The sequence below is a fragment of the Squalius cephalus genome, assembly GCF_949319135.1.
Source record: "Squalius cephalus genome assembly, chromosome: 3".
NCBI classification, from domain to species: Eukaryota; Metazoa; Chordata; class Actinopteri; order Cypriniformes; family Leuciscidae; genus Squalius; species Squalius cephalus.
The window spans coordinates 56,626,020-56,650,262 of record NC_137124.1 but is presented as its reverse complement, the minus strand read 5'-3'; the positions used below and the strand labels follow the sequence as shown (position 1 = coordinate 56,650,262).

General features: G+C 36.3%; 1 protein-coding gene across 4 annotated transcripts in view; it reads right to left on the bottom strand.

Annotated features, from left to right (window-relative positions):
- Nucleotides 1–874: 874 nt before the first annotated feature.
- The window catches only part of ano1a (anoctamin 1, calcium activated chloride channel a), a 76,291-nt gene continuing 52,922 nt past the window's right edge, over nucleotides 875–24,243 (bottom strand). For 3 of the 4 annotated variants that reach the window (XM_079868011.1, XM_079868010.1, XM_079868008.1), the window contains exons 12-25: nucleotides 22,357–22,517; nucleotides 20,688–20,779; nucleotides 19,807–19,875; nucleotides 19,056–19,130; nucleotides 18,475–18,676; nucleotides 18,278–18,389; nucleotides 15,338–15,395; nucleotides 14,927–15,027; nucleotides 13,202–13,338; nucleotides 11,547–11,699; nucleotides 4,972–5,024; nucleotides 4,006–4,190; nucleotides 3,816–3,921; nucleotides 875–2,246 (exon numbers count right to left, since the gene is read on the bottom strand). In XM_079868011.1, the coding sequence (XP_079724137.1) occupies nucleotides 2,049–2,246; nucleotides 3,816–3,921; nucleotides 4,006–4,190; nucleotides 4,972–5,024; nucleotides 11,547–11,699; nucleotides 13,202–13,338; nucleotides 14,927–15,027; nucleotides 15,338–15,395; nucleotides 18,278–18,389; nucleotides 18,475–18,676; nucleotides 19,056–19,130; nucleotides 19,807–19,875; nucleotides 20,688–20,779; nucleotides 22,357–22,517 (1,702 nt within the window). In that variant the 3' untranslated portion in view covers nucleotides 875–2,048. The remainder of the gene's footprint in view (nucleotides 2,247–3,815; nucleotides 3,922–4,005; nucleotides 4,191–4,971; nucleotides 5,025–11,546; nucleotides 11,700–13,201; nucleotides 13,339–14,926; nucleotides 15,028–15,337; nucleotides 15,396–18,277; nucleotides 18,390–18,474; nucleotides 18,677–19,055; nucleotides 19,131–19,806; nucleotides 19,876–20,687; nucleotides 20,780–22,356; nucleotides 22,518–24,243) is intronic. The other variant, XM_079868009.1, reaches the window with a different exon arrangement.

Genomic DNA, 24,243 nt, shown 5'->3' with positions numbered 1-24,243 from the left:
CAAGCCGTTTTTACCTTATTCAAGTTATGAATTCTTGATATCAACAATTACATTTTACTAGTTAAAATGCTATTTTTTGATATTAGGAATTACGTTTCCACTAGTAAAAAATGTTAAATCTTGATATTAACAATGACGCCATCACGATCGCAGAAAAAAATGAATTCTTAGTACTTGATACTAGCTATAATTCTTGATATCTGTAATTGTATTTTGACTAGTGAAATGTCACCATCGGCTGCCATTCACTGCAAAAAATGCTTTTCTTACTTAGTATTTTTGTCTTGTTTCCAGTCCAAATATCTAAAAAATCAAGATGCATTTGCCAGAAAAGTAAAATGCCATGAGATATTGTTTTCTGAGGAAATAAATCAAGATTAAGTGAGTTGTAGCTTATTTTTCTTACCCCATTGGCAGATAATTTTGCTTTTTTTAAGCAAAAACACACTTAATTTTTATTTATTTCCCCAGAAAGCAAGACATAATATCTTCTGGCCTTTTACTACTTTAGTAAATGCATCTTGATTTAAGAATTTGTAGATATTTGGACTGGAATCAAGACAAAAATACTAAGTAAGAAAAGCATTTTTTGCAGTGTACAAATTCAATTGTTGATATCAAAAATTGATTTCTTACTAGTTGAAAATTTCCAAGTTGTCCAATTTCACATATATCAGAAATACAATTCTTACTAGTAAAGATATTTTTATATCAATCAATAATAAGTATTTATTATCCAAATATTTAACTGGACGGAGAGCAGCAGGCAACCAAAAGAAAAAGAAAAATGAACATTTGAATTGAACAAGTTTCTTTTTCAAGCAACAACATGTAAACTGGCCTTTCCAGTCAGCAAAAGAGTCAATAAACGTGTACGTGCCAAATGTATATGACATATTTATTTTAGAAACAGTTCAAAAGCAAAAGTACAGTCATGACTTCCCATTAGCATTTTTAAAACACTGAAACTCCATGACGACACAAAAGACATTCTTTCACAGAGGTAAACAGTATGTGGATGATGTAACAGTCTAAAAATAGGTTTACATTGTACATTTATTAATAAAGGTAGAACCAAAGCCTTTTTGGAGATACATGAATGTAAAAAAAAAAAAAAATGAATTATGTCGTACGTGAGGAAAAAACATCGTAGGAGTACGTCTTAAGACTGGATTTATATTTTATATTTATATTATATTCATTTCAATTAGAACCACTCTTTTATTTATCACGCTCTTAGACACGCATAATTACTTTGAATGGAAGACACATGCAACATATTGTACCAATATATATCGGTTCCATCATCTTTGCCATTTCATCAAAGACAAGAGAGAGAAAACATTCAGACAGGCAGACGCAAAACTCTGTCCGTACGATTTAATATTAATAAATGCAGCGCATTTCCGTGATTATTAAGGCCTCTTGAACGTCATGGGTCTCTATGCAGCGAACCCTTTATTAACAGCATTATCAGATGCACTACCTATAAACCAAGCTCTTGCATGCTGCCGGAAACATCAGTCGGCATTCTGTCAAAGTCGCATTAAATATTAAAAGAAAAAGTGAGGTTGTAGTAACTTTGATTCGTTAGAAGTGTTTTATGTCTATGTCTGATAGACGCTAAAGCCTAAACAGAAACATTCATTACTATGACAGTGCAGAACTACGTCTTAGAACCTAAAAAGGAAACGGCATGATATCGATAGTTGCTTATTCACTCGGGCAGAAATATTCTGAATGAAATGTCTAATAATAAAATCATTTAAAAATCCCTATCCTATTAATATCGCAAACATAAACGTTACAATTTCATGTTAAAAGTCCTATAAAAGCATTGTTTTTTGAAGCAGCGATGTGTCACAAAACTACACGATACGAACCCTAGAGCCCTCTCTCTGAACAAACCTGCAGACCGCATAAAGCTGAGAGAAAAGAAGATTAAACGGAGCGTTTCGTTAACAGACCGAAGGAAATGGTATGCAAATGAGGTGGCAGTCATGTGACCTCCTTCGTTTTGTTCTGAGTTCTGGTGGAGATCAGCTGGTCTACGCCTGTGAACTGGGACGCGAGCGCAGCGGTTGAGGACTCGGGTCACCGATGGTGTTCCTGTACTTCTTGCCCCGCTCCTCCTTCATGAACAACTCGACGATGAGGTTCCTCTCCTTGTGTATCTGAACGCTAATGTCCTTGGGAATGTCTGGGATTAGCCAATCCACAAAGTCGCTCATCAGCATTACCACATTCTGGACGGAGAGAAGAGAGAGAGTTAACACTCGCATTAGAGTCCAGAAATACAGTCAGACCAAAACATATTCAGACACCAGATATCATTTTTGATTTGTTTTAATAGTGGGTGCAGGACACTATAGTTCATGTATGGAAGTGAGGAAAGCAAAATACAGTAAACTGTGACATATTATACCCCAAACTTCTTCATACAGTGACTACCAGTAACATTTATAAAAATTTGGGACTGAATATTATTCAGACACTTAAACCTGAACATGTTTTGCTGAAGTGTTTTTTCTTTAATTGCTAATGTGACCTTTTTACACACAAACTGAACAAAATTAAGCATTGCTTGGTGATTGGTTGAGGTAAATTGGTATTATCTAATTGTGTAGTTAAATTAAACAGCTGACAGATATTCAACATAATCCATGTGTGAGACAGTCTAACAGAAGGATGAACAAAACCAGTGAAATATCAACTGATTTCTATATTTCTATATTTTAGTACCATTTTCTAAACTATAGAGAATAAACTGATAATGTTGAAGGTGTCTGAATCAATTTTGGTTTGATTTTAGGTCAAATTGTACCACAAAAATCTCAAGAAAAAAGATTAAAATTATCTATTGCATAACAAAGGTAAAGTATATTGTATAAGCATTAAGCTTTTTTTTGCATTAAAACATTATTTTCATGACAATCAGGCACATTTAGCCTAACTGTAATTGAAAAAATAATAATTTAATGTTAAAGTACACTTATAAGCATATATTACAGTCAGTATAGGTCTCATTAACTGAAATAAAGCTGAAATATTAGAAAGTGAAATGTAAATTAGATTTGTTGCCTTAAGTTGAAGTACTAAAATTACTAAAACTTAAATAAAAAGAAAGCTAAACTGAAATATTTGGTGGGATAAACCTAATGAAACATGACAAAAGCAGTTAACAAAATTACTAAAACACAAACTAAATTGAAAATATGTAAAATATCACTAAATAATACAATATTCGTTTATAAATAACACTGATCACAGTAGTATCTGAAATTAATTTATGCCCATTTTAATAATGGGTATAAATGATTAAAATGGACAGTAAAGAAAATTAGATTTTACACATTATACTAATGTGAGAATTAATGTTAATAAATTAAATATAATTTATAATTAGTGCTGTCAAATTGATTAATCACGATTAATTGTATCTTAACATAAGTTTTTGTTTATATAATATGTGTGTGTGTGTGTGTGTGTGTGTGTGTGTATGTGTGTATGTGTGTATATGTGTATATATACACATATATATATATATATATATATATATATATATATATATATATATATATATATATATATATATATATATATATATTTGTACACACACACACACACTCATACACCGCATACAATGCGATTAATCAATTTGACAGCTCTATTTATAATTAGATCATTTTTATAATTAATATATATTAAACAACAAAAATAATAAAAAGATTCATCCAGAAAGTAATCAGAAATAAAAAAAAAAGTTATAATTTTGTATATAATTTTTTTTTTTTGTTAATGAATATGGTTCTGACCTGAAAGACGATGACGAAAGCGAATCGCGCCGCCAGAATGGCCCAGAATTCTCGTGAGAACTCGTACGGCGTGTCAGACCACGGAGGGTCCCTGTAATCTTTATATCTGTGGATAGTGGAATCATTATGAATATATTATACAGTCATACTGTCCACCTAGTATCCACACAGTGCACCAGCGCGCGCGCACCTGCAGACGTCGACGCGGTATCCCAGGTGCAGCGGCTCCAGCGGTTCAGTGCCAGGCTGGAAGTGACTGACGTTGAAGTACGCGAGCGTGTGATTGACGAAGCCATGAAGAGTCCCGTCTGGACTGTACATGTACTGGTAGACCAGGCGTGGGATGAAGTCAGAGGTGAAGGAGATCACAAACGCCTAGAGAGGGACACAGGAACACGCGTTAATGCGTTTGTGTGTCTCTGATACTCTGTTTCCTATAGGCTGTGTTTGAAATCACCCCCTATACCCTTAAATAGGGCATTATTTGAGGAGACAGACAATTATAGTAGTGTCCGAAACCATAGTGGACGTTATCATTCAAACCCATAATGCACTGGGTGTACAACCAATCTCAACGGCTAGAAAATACTCATAATGCATGAATGAATTCCCGTGTTTCACCAGAAGATGGCGCTCACACCTCAATCATCCATTTTCCAAACCGCTGGTCTAATTATGGCTTCAGCATAACATTATACAGGTATAATTTCCTTTTTAATTGATTATTAATTAAGCTTTCTACATGCTAGTCTCAATGACAGAGTTCAAGATCAATCTTTTCATTACTACTGGAGCTGCCGGTTAGCTAAGCTTCAATGATTATTAAACAGCACAAACTATGCAAACTCAGTGTCCGGATTCACTCGCTCGTTGAACTATATTAGTGGAGTAATGTAGGGAATAGTAAATGAGGGTACGGGGGGATTTGAACACAGCTCTAGTAATTGCAAGTGCAATGGCTGAGATTTCTTTCACCTGCTGAAAATGAAGTCAGAACATTTAGAAAGGTTATAGCACACCTGTGTAAAATCATAACTCTGAGTAGAAGCAATATATACTGACACTTTCCACTATGCATTACTTTGAGAGCTGAGCAGAACGCACTTCATGACAGGTTCATCACAGTCAGAACAAACACAGGGAACTGTAAACCTACATTAACAATGACGGCCACTTTACTGAGTCCTCTGAGAAGAGTGTACCAGATTCCTGAAACACACACAGACATTAGATTACACATATTTGTGTGTTATATTTGCAGCTGAGTAAGGCTGAATGTAATCCCTTAATCGTCATTAAAGTAAATAAATAAAACACTTTTTTATTTAAGTAAAATATCATCTTAAATAAACCTTTAATAAAATCTTAATTAATATAATCACACTCTTATGAAGTATTAAGTATTCTCATATAATGAACATAAGAAAAAAGCAGGTTTCATGAGATTCAGCCACATATTACCACTAGGTGGTGATGAATGATGGTCATAAAGCTTGGGATCAGTGTATATCAAGCCATTTTCCTTGGTGTATTATCATTTAAGATTAATCCTGAACATAATTTCCCTTTTTAGGCTTTCACTGGGATTAAACAGTGTATTGCATTGAAAACATGCATCATACAGAAGACAGTAAGGGGAGTCTGGGGCAAGTTGTCACACTCCAGTGAATATTTCTCATGGTTGGTTCATTGTAAAAGTCAGTTTCTGTATAGATAGACACGTACCTTTAGATTTGGCTACACAAAAAGCTATGGAACATTTACATAATTTCCCAGAAAATTAAGAATCGGTTCATTTACCACACGCTGACTAACACTGACCCCATATATATTATATATACATATATATAATATCCATTACTCCATTGTAAATGCAAGAAATAAAACATGATCAAATCAGTAAAAGAAATGAACTTGTAATTAAGGGGTGGCATTTGCTCTCGTAATTTGATTTAAAGGGTATTTTTCCCCCTTTATAAGGGCAATTTGTTTTCTAATCTTATTATTCTAAATGAATTTACTGACTGAATTTAAGAATTTGACAAAAGATGAAGAATACGTTTGATAAAACACTAAAGGGCTGTAACCAATAAAATTAAATCACCATCAACAATCGGTTTTTTTTTTGTTTGTTTGTTTGTTTTTTTGCACTGCAGAAGTGTCACAGATGATGCCTGAAGTGAAAATTGCATAAATAAATGTTATGAGATTAATATTTTAAATATCAAATTATGAATTAAAATAAACGTTTACATTTAAAACTACTGTTAAACTGCCACTAGGTGGGAGAAAGTCTTAAAGGTATAGTTCGGCCAAAAATGATATTTAACCCATGATTTACTCACCCTCAAGCCGTTCGAGATGCATATGTCAATCATTTTTCAGACTAGGGCTGGGCGATATATCGATATAAAAAATATATCGATATATTTTTAAATGCAATATGAAATTAGACCATATCGCATATATCGATATAGTTCAAATTTGCGCTCTGCTCCCCGCGCCTCCGCTCCTCCTCTTCCACTCTGCGTGCGTGTTTAGAGCATGTTATGAGAGGCGAATCATGACTACTTCAGAAAACCCAGCACAATAGGAACTACCAGGCAGTGACATAAGTGTACGCTGAAATAAAGTCTTTCACCTCAGAAAAACGGACTTTCTTGTCCTGTCAGCCGTTATCCTGTGCTCGGAGCGCACACTCTTCAATTGCACGCGCAAATGCAGCGGCGCGCGCTGTGTATCGCCTCACTGATCAAGTGCAAAAGAAACTACGAGCATGCAACGCCGTTACGTTGTAAATTACACGAAATAAAAGTAATGCAGGGATGATTTTCATTCTATTCACCAGGAGCAGTTTCCATGTTTCATTAACAGTTATTGTTAGTATTGTGTATTCACCATGGTAACTGTCGTTTCCATATTAACCCCAAAATGCCACTATTTTTCTTTGTGTTATTTTTTATATATTTAAATGACTGTAGTGGCTCATACCAACATTGCATTAACAAAAACTAGTTTGGGACTGCTATTTAATAGCTTTAGCATAGGCCTAATGTTTATTTATTAGTACTAGTCTTTACTATTAGTCATATTCTTACAATTCATGTTAAGTAAAGGGGAAAAGTGATTATGCTAAATAAATTGATTATATTAAAAGCAATTATGATTTTTGTCATAATCGTGCAGCCCTAAAGTGAAGAAACCTGTTTATTATTTATTCATTTGATTTTGCAACTGTTCACTGAAATAGCTGGTTTCAATAAAACTACTTGTGACATGTCATATTTGGCTTTGACTGAACATTTGCTCTCACTTTGTGGAAAAAATATCGGGATATATATCGTATATCGATATTCAGCCTAAATATATCGGGATATGACTTTTGGTCCATATCGCCCAGCCCTATTTCAGACGAACACATTTTCAGTTATTTCACGGCAGATGGATGCCGGCGTATGACGTAGGACGTAGTGTTTGATTTAGCTGTACTTCGTTCTACGTCACGACGCTTCCTACGCTACGTCCTACGTCATACACCGGCATCCATCTCCCGTGAACGCGCGTCGACCGTTGCCGGAAGCCAGATATTTTCATTTATAAAAGGAAATCAGAAGGCCTTCGTTTATCCCCCTGGAGCCGGATGGATTACTTTTGTGAAGGATGCATGCTCATTTTGGGACTTGAAGGAGGTGGACCCCATAACTTGACATTATAACCACTGAAAGATCTAAGACATTTAAAATAACTGAAAATGTGTTCGTCTGAAAAATGATTGACATATGCATCTCGAACGGCTTGAGGGTGAGTAAATCATGGGTTTACAGTTTTTTTCAGTCGCTAACAAGCGTTTGTCCAACCAGTGTTCACATTTTCAAAACTCTAAACACAATTAGCACAGCATCAGTCTTTTGTGGCCATACCATTCACATATTTCTTGTATTTTTCACACAATATGCAGTCAGTGAACACATTTCCATAATGCTTAAATTTTCTTAACAGACAAGCTATACCTCCCAACAAAATTATAGAGTGTTTTTGTAGTATTTACAAATGTTAACACACAACATCCCACAACAGCAAAAACAATATTCCAAACCTTAGATACAGTATGGACTGCATTTATTTACCATTTACATGAAACTTTTACCATTTTTGTAAATTTCATGATTTTAGCAAAATGTGATTTTGATTGCTAGCAAAATGTGTTGCTTTTTGAACAATGTCATGAAGAAACAAGCTTTTCGAGTCCATATGCATCTTCCTGTAATGATGCTGAAAATCCAGCTTTTCATCACAGAAATACTGTAAATGACATTTTACACATGACATACATATTTTTAAAAAGAAATCAGTTATTTCAAATTGTACTAATATTTTACAATATGAAAGTTTTTTTTAAAAAAAACTCTGCTTCTGCAATGATATCAGTTCAAAAACAATATATCAGTGAGAGAGTCAAGGAGCTACAACGACAATATGTCCAGATATAGTGTACTGTATATTCAATTCAATGTCCAGTTCTATAAGCTTTGCACTTTGCAAGTAGGTAACCTACACAGTAATATGTTACAGTACAGTATAGTATACAGTGATGATATGATTTACATAAACTTTGTTTTGAGAGTTATGGAATTGGAGGCCAACCAGGCCCCTCATGAATTCATATACATAGATGAGGCAGGATTCAATCTGGCCAAAAGGCGTCGACCTGGACAAAATGTAATGTTTTTGCTGTTGTTTTTTTGTTCAGAATGCTCTTGTGTGTTTCATGGATATTTTTCTACTGTACCTCCTGTAGTAAACAGTAAAGGAATAAAAACTGATTTGCTTTTTACTGGAATGTTTATGAATGTGAACAGTACTGTACATGTGGACATACAGTTCCCAACCAAGAAATTTAGTGTAAAACGGTGGATTGCATGTTTTGCATGCAGATACCTGTAAAACTGAAACATAAAAGTCTATGCAGTTTTAGTAATGTCAACAATAGCCAGTATTTTGAAACCTGGTGTACTTTGATTGACTGCATGTACCTTGTGAAGTGAAAACAAGTGTAATTCTTTGACAGAATAATTTCATTTTGAGTCAGATTTCCAGTGTTTTGGTAAAGTTAGTGTGTGCACAGAGAAACATGTGTTCTGTTTTGAAATGAAGAGTTAGTGTATATTTAACTAAATGTGTTTTTGAGAAGACAATTAACCATTTGGCCAATTGTGTTTTGTTGGTGTGAGTCTGTGTTAAGAGTTTAGAAAAATTATCTGAAGTATGGGTAAGCGCTTGTTAGCGATTGAAAAAAACTGTAATATAATTTTTGGCCGAACTATCCCTTTAATAAGTGAATTATGAAATCATTCATTCAAACGATCCGTTCGAAACAGACTCATTGGCTGCGTTTAACTGCACTTTCAGACATAAAAGTTCAGTTCTTGTCCTTATGCACTATTCTATGAGGTTTTGTAGTATAAATAGTGTGAGAAAAAGAAAAAGTGCACTTTAAATACCCTGATGATGCACTTTGTCTTAATTAATCAAAAAAAAACCACAGTGTGCAATGTTGGACACTTCATGCGCTCGACTGTCACAGCTTTAATTACGTACCGGAGGGGGAGGGGCATCAGACTCTGATGTTCAATTACAAAATAACCTTATAAAACTCATACACTGCATGGTTGAGTACATGTATAAGAGTATAGTTTGGGACACAACTATACACTCACGAACTTCCCTAAGCACTTCCCCTCAAGGGAATCAAAGGAAGTTTATTTGGATAGACCCTCGACATAAAAAAGTGGACCTTTCCAACGTGATGACGTAATACGTGGCGCATCTCAGAGATGGTACAAGATGGGCTTTTGTGGTTAAAAAGTATATATATTTTTTTTTTTTTTTTGGAAAATGACCGATCGTTTCGCTAGATAAGACCCTTATTTCTCGACTGGGATCATGTCGAGACGTTGAAGCTGCATTGAGACGGACATTTGAACCTTCTTTGAACATTGGTATAGTTGGTTGCCACTGAAGTCCATTCTGTGTAGAAAAATCCTGCAATGTTTTCCTCAAAAACCTTAATTTCTTTTCGACTGAAGAAAGAAAGACATGGATATCTTGGATGACATCGGGGTGAGTAAATTATCAGCAAAACATTTTTTGAAAGTGAACTAATCCTTTAAACTCAGCCATTCAGGAACGAAGCAGGTGAGAGTCTCTGCAGGAGTGAGTCATTGAATCATTCACTCAACTGAATTGCCAAAAAATAGTTAAACTCTTGAGATGCGTAACTATTCTAATGTGGCGGTGTTTGGAACTATATTCATTGGCGAGAACATACAATATTGTGTCTAAAATGATTGATAAGAGAAACTAAGCTTTTCGAAACTTTGAATCAATTGAGCCAATTGCTTTGCAAAATGATTCACTGTTTCGAAGCGCTGGAACGTCTGCTGGTCAAAACTGTGTAAAAACTGCAGAAACATGCATAAAAACACCTTTTAAAACATATAGACATTGGATTCTGGGTTGACAGTGGTTCACAGAGCAGTTCGCCATTGACATTTGGAAACGTTTCGAAATAATTGTGACCTAACGAAGCCTCGTTTACTCAAATCACGTGTCCGTTTAATACGCCGTCCGAATCACTGATTAGAAACAAATGATTTGCAAAGGTTTCAAAGCACACACACGATCTAAAATGTAAGTCACTTGATATTAAAGGAGAACTCCGGTCAATTTTAACATTGAGCTCATTTTTTTGTACATTTGGAGTGCTGTCAATACAGAGAACAACGACAAAAATCGGTGTTGCCTACACCGAGTTATTCTATTTTTAAAATTTGCACCCTGTTGACTTCAATGGGGCAAGTACTAAACCTGCTTTTAGGCTCTTAACATCCTTGATGTGTCATTACAAGTGCACAGAAAATGTGAGTGATTCCTTCTGAGTGAACACGAGTGAGTCTGACTGCAGTAGATGTAAAAGAAATGTATAAAAATGATGTTATTTCAGCCAGCGCAAATACCTGTTTACATCCTGTTTTTCGGTAGAAGTCCAAAGTAGTCGATTGCAGAGTTCACACGCATAGGTTTAATACCTATGATCACGCGCGTGAACTCGGCAATCGACTACTTTGGACTTCAACCGAAAAACAGGATGTAAACAAAGGTATTTGCGCTGGCTGAAATAACATCATTTTTATACACATCTTTCACATCTACTGCAGTCAGACTCACTCGTGTTCACTCAGAAGGAATCACTCACATTTTCTGTGCACTTGTAATGACACATCAAGGATGTTAAGAGGCTAAAAGCAGGTTTAGTACTTGCCCCATTGAAGTCAACAGGGTGCAAATTTTAAAAATAGAATAACTCGGTGTAGGCAACACCGATTTTTGTCGTTGTTCTCTGTATTGACAGCACTCCAAATGTACAAAAAAATGAGCTCAATGTTAAAATTGACCGGAGTTCTCCTTTAAGTTCTTGTTTATTCAGCTGTTGTATAAAATCAATATCACATTTGCAGTTGTGTGGAATTGCTTAAGTGTATCACAGGCTGTAAATAAGTCCTATAAAAAGCTTAAACGAGGCATTTTCTGTCCCCATATTTTGGAGTATGTATATTTAGTAGTGTCTTATTATGAGTATAAATCACAAAAGACACTCAAACATGTTTACATTACATAATAGCCAAACAAACAAACTTTGGATGCACTGAAAATCGGTGTGAGGATACTGACCAATGTCTTTTGCTCTTACAGCAATCGGTCTTCTCAGTTCCGTCACAAACTTTTTGGCATCGAGGCGGATCTCGATGATGTTGTTCAGTAGAGCAAAGAGCGGAGCCAGCGGAAAAGAGGCCACGAACAAGGTCACCATCCCAAACTGAATGACTAGATAAGAGAAAGAAACAAAAACATCCAGTTTCCACAGAAGTTCCACTGAAGCAAAACTCAGAATTATTTAGAATTACAGAGAACATCTTATCAGATATAATTAAAATAAATCAGATGTTGGTACGCTGGGAAACTTAAAGGGGTGGTATAATGCCCTTTTCACAAGATGTAAAATAAGTATTTGATGTCCCCAGAGTGTGTATGTGAAGATTTACCTCAAAATACCCCACCGATATTCTTATATAGCATGTTAAAATTGTCACTTTTTGAGGGTGAGCAAAAACACCGTTTTTGTGTCTGTTCCTTTAAATGCAAATGAGCTGCTGCTCCCGGCACAGGGGGCGGAGCTACAACAGCTTGTGTCTTAAAAATTACAAAAACATTTAGTCTTTTATGTTCAAACCGGAGTCAGACAATGATGGAGAGACTCAAGAAGAAGTGACAACATGTAGACAACCTTTCTGAATGGTTAGTTGATGAATTTATGTAGTTTATGTGTAGTTATCTTCTAGTAATTGATTAGCATATTCTGTCATGATAATCTATAAGTCGTGTTCAGGGGGCGGGGTTTATGCAAATTGTAGGGTTAGTGATGTCACTAACCCGAGAGGAAGCTTGTGTAGTCCCGACCAGCCGTTTGTTGTAGTCCTTAAAAAAACGATTTCTTTAAAAGCAAATATCTCCCTTTGCTTTGAACTTTGAGCGTCGTAACTTTGCAGATGTTGTTTAAGCTCAAACAGCAGCATTACACACTAACTAAAGTTAAAAAAGTGAAATCATAATCAACCACCCCTTTAAGAATCAAAAACAGAGGAATTCACAAGGACTAACATCCTTTTTGTTTCCTTCTAGTTTGTCTGATGAAACCAGTTTAGGGTCTCAGGAGGAGTACGGTTTAAAGATGGAGGAACGGGACGGGAGAGACAGCGAGAGATGGAGTGATAGAAGTATGGATGGAGGATGGTAGGTGAGGGGGCGGGGTGTTATTAATGAATTCAAGCCAGAACTAAAGCTCATAATCTCACACTGCTCTGCCAGCCCCCCTTTGGACCCATAATGCCTCTCTCCTAGCAGAAGTCCAGCCCACGCTGAAGCACAGATGAGGCGAGATAAGAGGAGGGGCCGGTAACACACCAACTCCACGTATTATATTAATAATACTGCAGATCCTTCACCGCATGGATGTGCATTTGCCCTGTTTACAATGCATGCTGTCTGAATTACACTCGTATGCTAGTGCTTTGAACAGATGAGGTGTATAAATCTGTCTAGCTGTGTTTAGACATTTCAATTAGTGTTTGTGGACGGCACGGATTTAATAATTCATCATCGGAAATTGTAATTATGATACATCTGTAATGATGCCAAGTTCCTTCATGAGTGCAGAAAACAGAGCCAGCAGGACCAGGAGAGAATGGAAACAAACGTTTATACATCTGTAAGTGTGTGTGTGTGTGTGTGTGTGTGTGTGTGTGGGCGCGTATTGTGTTCTGACTCACTCATTTCCATGTACTCTGGGTTGAGTCCGACAAAGGGCCCAAGGAAGTGGTCCTTCTCGTGGCGATGAAGCGTTTTGTTCAGCTCTTCCTGATGCGTTTTGTCTATCTTGCGTTGTCGGAGCAGTTTCTTCAGTTTCCTGTGAAACACATACAGTAATAAATCACTGAATTCAAGCATATTCATTACATGACGAGCTCATTTGCAGACCCTCAGATCAGATTAAATTACACATCTGTATTATTTTCCGCCATTTAGCACACTAAACTAATTATTAATATTTGAGCATCAATAATAACTGATAATAATTGACCACCAAATCAGCATATTAGAAAGATTTCTGAAGGATCACGTGACACTCAAGACTGGAGTAATGATGCTGAAAATTCAGCTTTGATCACAGGAATAAATTACATTTTAAAATATACTAAAATAGAAAATAGTTGTCTAAAAATTCTAATAATATTTCACAATGTTATTGTTTATACTTTATTTTTAGATCAAATAAATGTAGTCTTGGTGAGCATTAGAGTTTTCTTTAAATATATATATATATATATATATATATATATATATATATAATTAATTTGGCATTTTGTAATACCTACATATATATGACTTATATGGCTAAAGAGCGACATGTATATATTTTTTTCAAATCAGAAAAACAATCTTTCCAACCAAGTAGCCAAAAAAGTAAGAATAAAAAATGCTTTTGATTTTGCATTAAAATATGAGAACAATATTTAAATATTGATATTAATATGCACTGATATAACAACAGATTTTACTGAGATTTTTGTAATAAAAAAAAAGTAATATATGAAAAATGTCATGTGAATTTGCAAGTAGCTACACCGGAATGGATCGCAAAGCTAGTCTAATGACGTAGTCTTTAGGAATCTTAATGGCCAAGTAAGAATCACAGGTTTCACATCGCCAGCAAAATAATTGTGACTATACTTACTACAGTAGGTAAAGTCTTGACTATGTCTTGTTAAGTTGTGACGTATGGGAACTGAAGTGATTTCAAAAGCATTATTAATTTCTAGCACATCTTTATGCTAAGCTTTTAAAAACTCAGTGTACACACTGTAGTCTCTGGACTCATGGCATCCCGGACACCAATATTTTAAAGATTCATAAAAACATTATTTCACTGTCTGGTCAATCGAGATTTCGCTATGGAAATTAAGGTTAGGATCATGTGAGCGCATATATTAGCACAGTTTGTTGTTTGCTTTTGGGCTCTGAAGGAGTAATTGGACCCAGAAATTGTGATGTGTAACTTGACTTAACATTTTGCAGATTTCCCCAAAACTTTGCTCAGAAAATCAGATTTTTTTTTTGCAGATTCTGTCTGGATCTGCTGGATGCATGTCTTTTACCATGTGTTACTTTCAAAACCATTTGCATGAGATGAGCTTAAAATCCAGTATATTTGCATTTGTCCAAGAACAACAAAATGCATTTGCAAGAATGGCACGAAATAGGTCAGCAAGGTTTGTCCATGAAAAGAGCTTCAAGAGAGGATCATGCAAGGTCTTTGCAATGCTCTGGTATGAAAAAAAAAAAAAGTAGCCTACAACTATTCCCTAAAGAATGCATGTCTAGAAATGTACACCACGCCTATAACGCAGAGAGAAAATTGATCAGATATCTTTCGTCTATGTGGGAATAATGACTTAGAAATGTGCCTACATGTTCTCTATGCTGAATGTACTCACGGAACGCCAATCTCAAACAGGTTATTCTGGATGAGCTGCTTGCCAAGCATGGTGATGCAGAGCTGAATGCACAACTCCATCAGACAGCCGGCATGAGCGCACTGTAGGGCGAGACAAAGAGAGACTTCAGTCAGTTACTGTAGCGAACAAACCTTCGCATGTGTTAGTCATAAGGACTGAGGTAACTAGGACAATCTGTCAAGTTATTTTTCATATGATGATGTGGTTACAAGACTCCAAAAATAGAGTATGGCTCAGAATGGATTTTGCTTATACACACACATACATGTAAACCAGTTGGTCAATGAGACTGGTCATTTATCTTCATGAAATGATTGCACAGTTTATGACTCCCCACTCTTGAAAACCAAACACACACGTAAAGAAGGAAGTTGAAAATGAGATAAGTACCTCTTCCATCCGGTAAGACCCCAATACGTAGATATATTTGCCCGGGCGTCCGATGAGTCTGGAGGCATTGGATAGAGGAAGGTCAAGAGCTGAATTTACCAGCCACTGCACAAATGCAAGTGGAGATTCACAAAACAGACATTACAGTAAAGGTACCTTAAAGGGAAGTGGTTGGGGGGGGGGGGGGAGCTCTGTTCCATAACCTAGTCAGCAATATTATACTCAGAAACCAAAGACCAGCATGGGAGGCACATAGAAATTCATGCTGGTCTAAGCTGGTATTCCAGCAAGGACAATACCCAGTTTTGGTCAAATTCTAAAAGGGTGTTCACACTGACAGGTATACATGATGATAAAGCCTTGGGACATCACACATTTTCCTTGAGTGATTGCGATTTCATTGGAGTTGAGTGGCGCATGAGTTATAAGAAGCTGTGAATACCAAAGACAGGTAACTGCCAGTGCCAGTTAAATACCATTGAAAGGAAGGAATGCAGTGAGTCACTGTGAATGCACCATAAAAGAGCATCAAAGTGATTTGCCAATACAAGTCTGCAGTAGTAAGTGTATACGTAATACATTGTTTCTTTTGTTTAGAGTATTAAAAAAAGGAGTTGTTGGTGTTTTAATTGCTCTTATACTGAAGGGCGCTCCCAGTCTTGCATTATTTTTGTTTCAGCCTTTGACAATATATGCATTGTTTCGCTAATCCAAAAGGCGTTTAGCTGTTTTTAATTAAATACTGATAACTCATTCAATCTAAAGGCCGTGACACACCATGCCGACATTAAAAGAACTAACGGTGATGAAAACCGAACGTGTTGTCGCCTCGTGCCGGCTAAAAAGCTGCACTTGAACACACCGCACAGACTACAGCTGACTGTCAACTAGCATGTGCGTTCTGAGCCTGCAGTAAGGAAATTACTATCTATTATCAGCAGGTTTCAATAGTCTATATTCGTCATTCAAAAAGAAACTAGAACTGGAGATATATAAACCATTAACAAAGCAGTGCTTGTTTACCATTTTGAATACCATTCATGGTGATCACTTTCTGCATTCCAGACGGTAGATGTTGTTATGAAAATATTTGTGCATTGGAATGCTTAGGTAAGATGGCATAAAATTAGGACAGCCTTCTTTATGTGTCGTCTTGACTTCTTTGCTCGCTTTGATCACTTTTGCTTTTATTCTCGTACACTGACTCGTTCGCTAAGCTGAACAGCCAATTAGAGTTCTCTCTCTCTCACTGACGGACGCCAATTCAACATGCTCAATTGGCCAAAAAGCCCAGTGACGGGGTCTGACGGTACGGAGCACACCACAAAAACTGGGCCGGCCGATGCTCAAGGACCGCCCAACATTGGCCGACCATCGGCTTGGTGTGTCAGGGTCTTAACAATCCGTATCATGTGAAGCCCTCCTTGTTTGAATAATTAACTTATGTAATGACCCACATGTGTACCTGTGCAAATGAACTTTTTGTACAAGTCCTTATACGAACAAGGCACTTATTTCTACCTTCATTCCTCTTTTATGTGTTGTGCATTTTTCAACCCCCTTTAATAGCAAGAGACAACGGCTCTTGTTTGGCACACCCTCATCAACTCTGGAAAAGTCAGGAGTAAACAAATTAAGACAGCTCTTCAAATCTTTATGCAATTACTATGACAGTAATTCCGTAGGTCGTTATATATCATCCTCGACATCAGCTTGGCTATTATCCACTTTCTCTGAAGATGGTTGGCCAATTGTGGTTCTTGGTTATACAGTCACCTGGATAAGCTTGTTTAACCTCACCATCCCACCAACTTACAAATCAGGAAACCTATTGGGCCTCATTTACACAAGTAACTGTACCACAGACAGTGGCCTTGTTAATCCATTGCATTGCACATTTGTGATTTCCACCTTGCTGCACGCTATAGTTTTCTTCCAATATAACCTCCACTCCCTCTTACCCACCAATCTTTTTTCTATACGCACCTACCTCTCTTCACCATGCTAAAAGCTCCTCCTCTCTTATGTAAATAATGCATTTACATCCACTTGAACATCTTGTCTAGACATCATCTGTCCTCCCTCCTCCAGGCCCGCTTGCACAAAACGGCCACTAACCCCAGGACATCAGATGCTCTTCGTGAAACCAAACTCAAGAGAGAAAATGGCATCAATCGAAGGTTCCTAGTGAAATGAGTATCATAAGTCACTGATCTCTTTTTGCCAATTTAAAAGCAGACACTCGAAAGCAGAAATTAATCGGGAGACCATCTCTCTGTCACTGAAGCCCTTGCGGCTGGCAAAAGATGCATCTAGATCAATTGTCCTGCTGTCTGCTAATGCAAATCCCCAGAACCTACTATTAATAAGGTATCTTGGAAGGGAGCAGCATCTTAAATCACATCAACTATCCATGGGGGTACCTCAGGGTTCAGTGCTTGGCCCCTTCCCCTTTCCGTTATACATAACCACTGGGATCTAGACACGAATTTTGGATGAAGCATGCAGCACAATTCCTTGTCAAGGCTGTTGTCATCTCTAGACTGGTCTACTGCAAAACTTAATCCTTCCTGCATGCATGATTAAACCTCTACAATGATTCAGTGCGTGTTAACATTGATAATCCCCATGCTGCCACCCTGGGCTCTATTATTTTACCCAGTATTTGTGTGCTGTGACATTTTTATGGTTTTTAATTAGTTTGGTTTATCCTAGCAACATTAACATCAAAATTTCTCAATATTCCTCATGTGAAGATCACTATTTGTAGAGAGTTGCTGTCTATACGGCATTTCAAATTCGATTCAAATGTAGGCAGTAGACAGCAGGGCAGCTCACCAGGTTATGAAACAGAGCTTGTCGCTCTAACAAAGCGAATCCCATTGCAGACTTATTAATAACTGATAGTTTCAGAGTGACTGCTTGGTCCAATGCTCTTACCTGCCTCTGAAGAATGCCAGGTACACAATAGGGGTAAATGCATTTGCAAACTTCAGTATGAACGTCTTGAAGATCAGCCTCTCCTCAAAACTTTTGTCAGTTTTTGGAACCTCTGATGAGTTGAAAACAACAGCACATACTATAACCACAGCTTTTTGCAACAAGCTAAATGTCTTGAAAACAATAACCAGACGTACCCATAATAGTGAGCCAACGTGCAATTGCTCCATAGACCTCATCCATGATGATGATGATGATAAGGTTAATGACAGCCCCGGTGGTTTTAACGGTAGCCCGTATATTAGTGCGGAAAGTGGGAGTGGAACTCATGTGCAGGGCAGTCATAATGGAGACCCTGTATAGCACCACACCAAACACGATGGCCAAGGTCACAAAGATCTGCATTGAGCACACAAATGCACACAATAAGAAAAGTGACTCTAATCATGATCTAATGATTTACTCACACCAATTGGATGCAGGATCATGCAAAAGCCAATGTTTTAGGTTTCCAACACCAAACACACTCTTCACAGATGTAAATGTATTCTTTATTCTGCAAGAAAATGTCTGATAATATGGGGCTTAATGAGATCAAGTGAGTTGTATTCAGCTGTTCGTGTGATTCCAGCGTGATGGCCACCCATATTTAAAATAAATTGACTGGTTGTTGAACAAAAAGCACTTTAACTACTAAATAAGTCTAGCATAATTCAATTTATTGCAAAAGAATATAGCATTATACCACAATAAATCTAATAAATGAATCAGGTCTTACCAAAAAAACCATCATGACGATAATGGTCATGTAAGCTGGCATTCTGTCTGTGCATGTCAGCTTCACATTTCCAGTCTAGAACAAGACATAAATTGTCAAATGCGAGTTAAAAACATACACCTTAACACACACATCTAGCAACAGGAGCTTAGGCAATAGTCCAAGACGCTATGGCCTGCGAAGGGACAGATAGGGTCAAGCAGAGCAAAACAAGCCCTTAGACATGCCTTCCAGCTGTCCTGTCACATAACATTTATACTGCAACTAGGTCAACATCTACTGAGCATAAAACCCAATAATCCAGACATCCCTATGACAGCAAGGATGGCATGCATAAGTCTACAGACCAAAACATTGTAAGAGCAGCACTGCCTGTGCTGTGCCAAGCACAAATAAATGCACTTTTTTTTTTAATCAGCATATGGTCTGGTCCACATTGTAGATTATTCCAGCCAAGAACTACCCACTTGGACAAGGGGCCTACTGATCAACAATGACAAACTATACACACACACACAGTTGGTCTTATATATGTACACACACACAAGACCAAACTGTGCCTTTGTGACAAGTTTGTTGAAATGTGAAAATACCTGTTTTATGATGGAGATATAAATCACCCTGACACCCAGAAATTGTGCAAAGCCAGCCAATTAGATTATATCTTGGATTTTTGAGAAAGTTATTGCCATTACTATTTGCAATATGCATCAGTGAATGAATGGTCATCTGTAGATTCACAAAGACCTACCTTTGGAGATTTCTCTTTCTTCAAGGACTTCTTCATGACATGGAACTCATACTCTGCTCTAGGATGACTCTGGGAAGAACAGAGAAAGCAATGCATAACACGTACAGTACAGGAATTAAACCAGTTAAAAAATTAAAAAGTAAATTAAAAAAAGTGGAAAGAGATAACTGGTTATGGAGCCAAAAGCAGCAATGTGCATGATCAGTGATTAGAACAGAAATTCTGGTAATAGCAACACATTAGACGTTCAGTGAAAGTATAATCCTTAAAACCAAAAGCTCTCAGCACCTTGAAAACATATTCCTTTCCACAATCAGCAGCTTTAGGTTTTATTAGTTCCACCTCCTCATTTTATCCACATAAACAGTGGCAAGCCCAGAAAGACTGTGACTGCCGAAAGGAAAGTGAGCAGCTTTTGACCTGTAAGGCCGGAGGAAGAGAGAACAGGAATCTCCCAGACCTCCACAACAACAGACCGATAGGTAGTGCTGGTGAAATACTTTACACAAGCAAGAATGTGACGACAATGCTTGAAGACGACTTTTAAAGATGTGAAGAATTTGTTAGTACTAAAATGCAACTGTAAGGTTAGGAAAGAAATAAACTCAGTTAATACTATGAATGAACCAATTCCAAACCTTTTGTTTCTCCTATACAAAACAGGACAAAAAAACAAAACAGTGAAAAACAGTTTGACTTCATGGCACTGAATCAATAATAAAAAAAAACAGACATCTTTAATTCTTTACACCCAAGCCTCAGGATAATAACTCATTACAAGAAAATAATATAACACGCCTTCAAATCGTTAGTAAACCCACATCATTATCTTATCAACATGTCTTATATATTGACAGTTTTCTTGGTCAACATTGGTGTGCGTGACTAACCTCTGTGTCTTCAAAGCCTGTCATGTCCCAGATGTAATTTAGCCTCATTTGCCTTCTCTTCCAGTGCTCCATAAACATGGTGGCTGTGGGACACAGAGGTAAACTTCACCAACAAACCCACATTAATAAACACGGATCGGCTCAGCGCTGTTTATGTCAGTTTATGCAGCTACAAGTGAAGTCTTTTTGTTTATACATCCAGGCTCGTGAAATATTTGTCGTGAAATAACTTTGGAAAGGACTCGTACACAGATGTTTTTCTAAAGAGCCAGTTTCTCCAATAGCATTGGGCTGTAAAACCTTTTTTTGGAATCTGTATTTTAATAGTGTGTTCACACTTGGTTCGTTTTAAGGGTCTGAGTCCGGTTTACAATTTTAGGTAAAGTGTGAATGCTCCCAACAACCTCAGTCAACCCAACGAACTCATTTGATGAGAACTAAACCGAAACCATCTGAGGAAGTCATCCGAGTACAGTTCACTTTAGGTCAGTGTGAATGAAAAGTGGACTGAAAAAAACTAATTTGAACTAAAAAGAGACCTGAGACCACTTTCAGGACCGGTTTCTCTTTCCACTCGATTCACTTTTTGGTTCACTTATAAAGGTTTGAATAATTTTTTTTACATTTTGTTTATTTTGAATTTTTTACTTCATCAGAATGATACGAAACTTGGTAAAGGTTTTGGCACTTGCTATGTGAACACACACACACACACAGACACACACACACACACACACCAATCATGGACATGATTCAAAAAGGTTAAATGGTCCCGAAAAAAAAAAAAAAAAAATCACTGGTCAAAATTTACGCCATTGGAAATGAATGGGATACGAACTTCATCTAGTGGAAATGTTTGGTACTGCACCCAAACAAAATTTTTGAGATATCAACCTCAAATTTGGAACACAAGATTTATGTTTAGATTTATGGCTTTGATTTCTAACAGTTTAAGAATAAAACATGTTTTGAAAAATATACATTTCATATAACAATTTAAAGTAGTATTTGTGTGCATTGTTCATAACAATAAACTTAAACTTTTAACTTTTTAACAATTTTTTTAAATATTATTTTTACTTGTTTCACTTCAGGAATAATATACTAAGTCTCTTCTTTAAAAAGAAACCAAACCAAACCAAAAAGTCTGTGCTCCAAAGCATTCAAGATTTATGAAATTTCATTTTCAGGTCTATGCTCAAAAAAGTGTAATAAATGGATTATAACTACTACATAAACATAATTTAGTACCACAAATTATTAAATAAAAAACATTACTGAACTAAAATATAGTACAATAATTTCAAAATAATACTACTACTAATAATAAAAACAGCACCAGAGGGTTAATGTGGACTCAAGTTATCAAGTAGCTTTGTCATAGGGTGTCATTTTTCATCTCAAAGCCTGTAACTGCAGGGGATCAAAACAGGAAAGGCAAATTTAGGGCTTTTGCTGAAATAACCAGCTTTTTAAGAAGCTCAGCATCTGAGCGGGGATGAGTACGGGGGATTTAAAGAGAAGTGTAAAACCAGGGCACAAATCCCTTCCAACATTTGCCAGATCAAATCTGTCCTCAATATGTACGGACACAACAGTTGGTGTACAGAAACAAGAAAGCGTGTGTGTGTGAACATGAAAGGAGAACGGAGCTGCTGACCCCACAGTGCCATGAAGATGGCGAAGAAGACGGTGGCCGCGTTGTCGAACAGGTGGCTGGCCCTGGCCGTCCCGCAAGCCGTGACCAGTTTCCAGTAGCTGCAGGCTCGGTCACACATTGGGCACATGGTGATGTTGTTTCTCTCGTCGCAGATCTCCATGCTGGAAAAAAAAAAAAAAAAAAAATGATTTCAGAAATGTATCATATCTCCAGACACCAAGAAAAGCTATTAACGAATTGTATTTTTGCAGTCTAAAAGGAAAAAGCATTATTCTGCATTCTTCATCTCTGTTGCAATACGTAGTGAGCCGCCTAGATGTCAAAATAGGCAGATACTTTGGCTTTAAGTATCTCCTAAGGATACTTGCATCCTCAACAAAATAACTAATATGAAACTGAGTGCACTCTATAAACAGTGATCTTCACATTAAGCACAGGAAACTCAATTGATTTCAATTAGAGTTTGGCTTCTGCATGTTGCTACATGATACTCTAACAAGCATAAAATCATAAAATACTACAGTAGTGGCCAAAAGTGATTTTGTTAAGGATATTGTGAGCATATTGCATAGTTGTGCTTGGTGTCAATGGTTATAATAATGCAATGAAACAATATTTTGCCCATGCTGTCATGCAAAGAAAGGTTTTTTTTTTTTCTATGCATTGTTTTTTGCATAGTAAAATAAAACCTGTACAGTAGCTGTAGTTTGCTTTTTTTTTTGCCAAATAATTTTGTCAGATCAATACCTTAACCAAGTTTAGTGTTTTGTTCTTCCCTCATATTTAAAATATATATAAAAAAAAATTACTCATATTTTGATGATTTAATGGAAGGGTCATTAAAAACAAATACAAATTAAAATAGTTGTGATATCCAGATAATTATGGTAATATAATATGAGAATGTCTAAATAAATTACAAATAAAATACTAAAATCAATCATTAAAAAAAAATAAAATAAGGGGAAGCATGGTCTCATAAATTATGAAAATTTCTGTCAATGGCAGGGAAAGAGTTAAAAGGAAGGGTGATGTGACAGTGGGAAACATGTCCCAAATTTTGGAGTGTGTTGCAGCCATCAAAACCCACATTTGTTCAGTGATCAAAAGTTTGACAGTGATCTTTACTTTGTACTTTTGTCAGTTAAATAAACGTTAAAGAGTATTAACAAATCCCAGGTTTTTGATTTTACTGCATTTTACAAAATGTCCCAACTTTTCTGGAAATGGGTTTATACAGTACCAGTCAAAAGTTTGGAAACATTACTATTTTTTATGTTTTTGAAAGAAGTCTCTTATGCTCATCAAGCCTGCAGTTAAAAAAAAAACAAAAAACAAAAAAAAACAGTAATATTATGAAATATTATTACAATTTAAAATAATGGTTCTCTTTTTTAATATATTTTAAAATGTAATTTATTTTTGTGATGCAAAGCTGAATTTTCATCAGCAAGTACTCCAGTCTTTGGTGTCTTATGATCCTTCAGAAATCATTCTAATATGATAATTTGATACTCAGTTATTATCAATGATGGAAACAGTTGTGCTGTTTAATATATTTTTTTGGAATACTTTTTTCAGGATTCATTGATGAGTAAAACGTTAACAGCATTTATTCATAAAAACAGCATTTATTCAAAATAAAAACATTTCTAACATTAAAGCTGCAAGCAGCATTTATCGGGGTTCAAGCATTTAAGGTGTTTAAGGCATTTAAGCACATAAGCATTTAAGACATTAAGTTTTATTTAGAAAGCTTTTACCCACTGAAATAAACAATACTGCTATGTTAGTTTTTAGCTCAGCTTTTTATGTACTGGTTTATAAATTATAGCTGGATAAACTGAAATGTTACAAATGTACTTATACTCTACATTGGTTTAAATG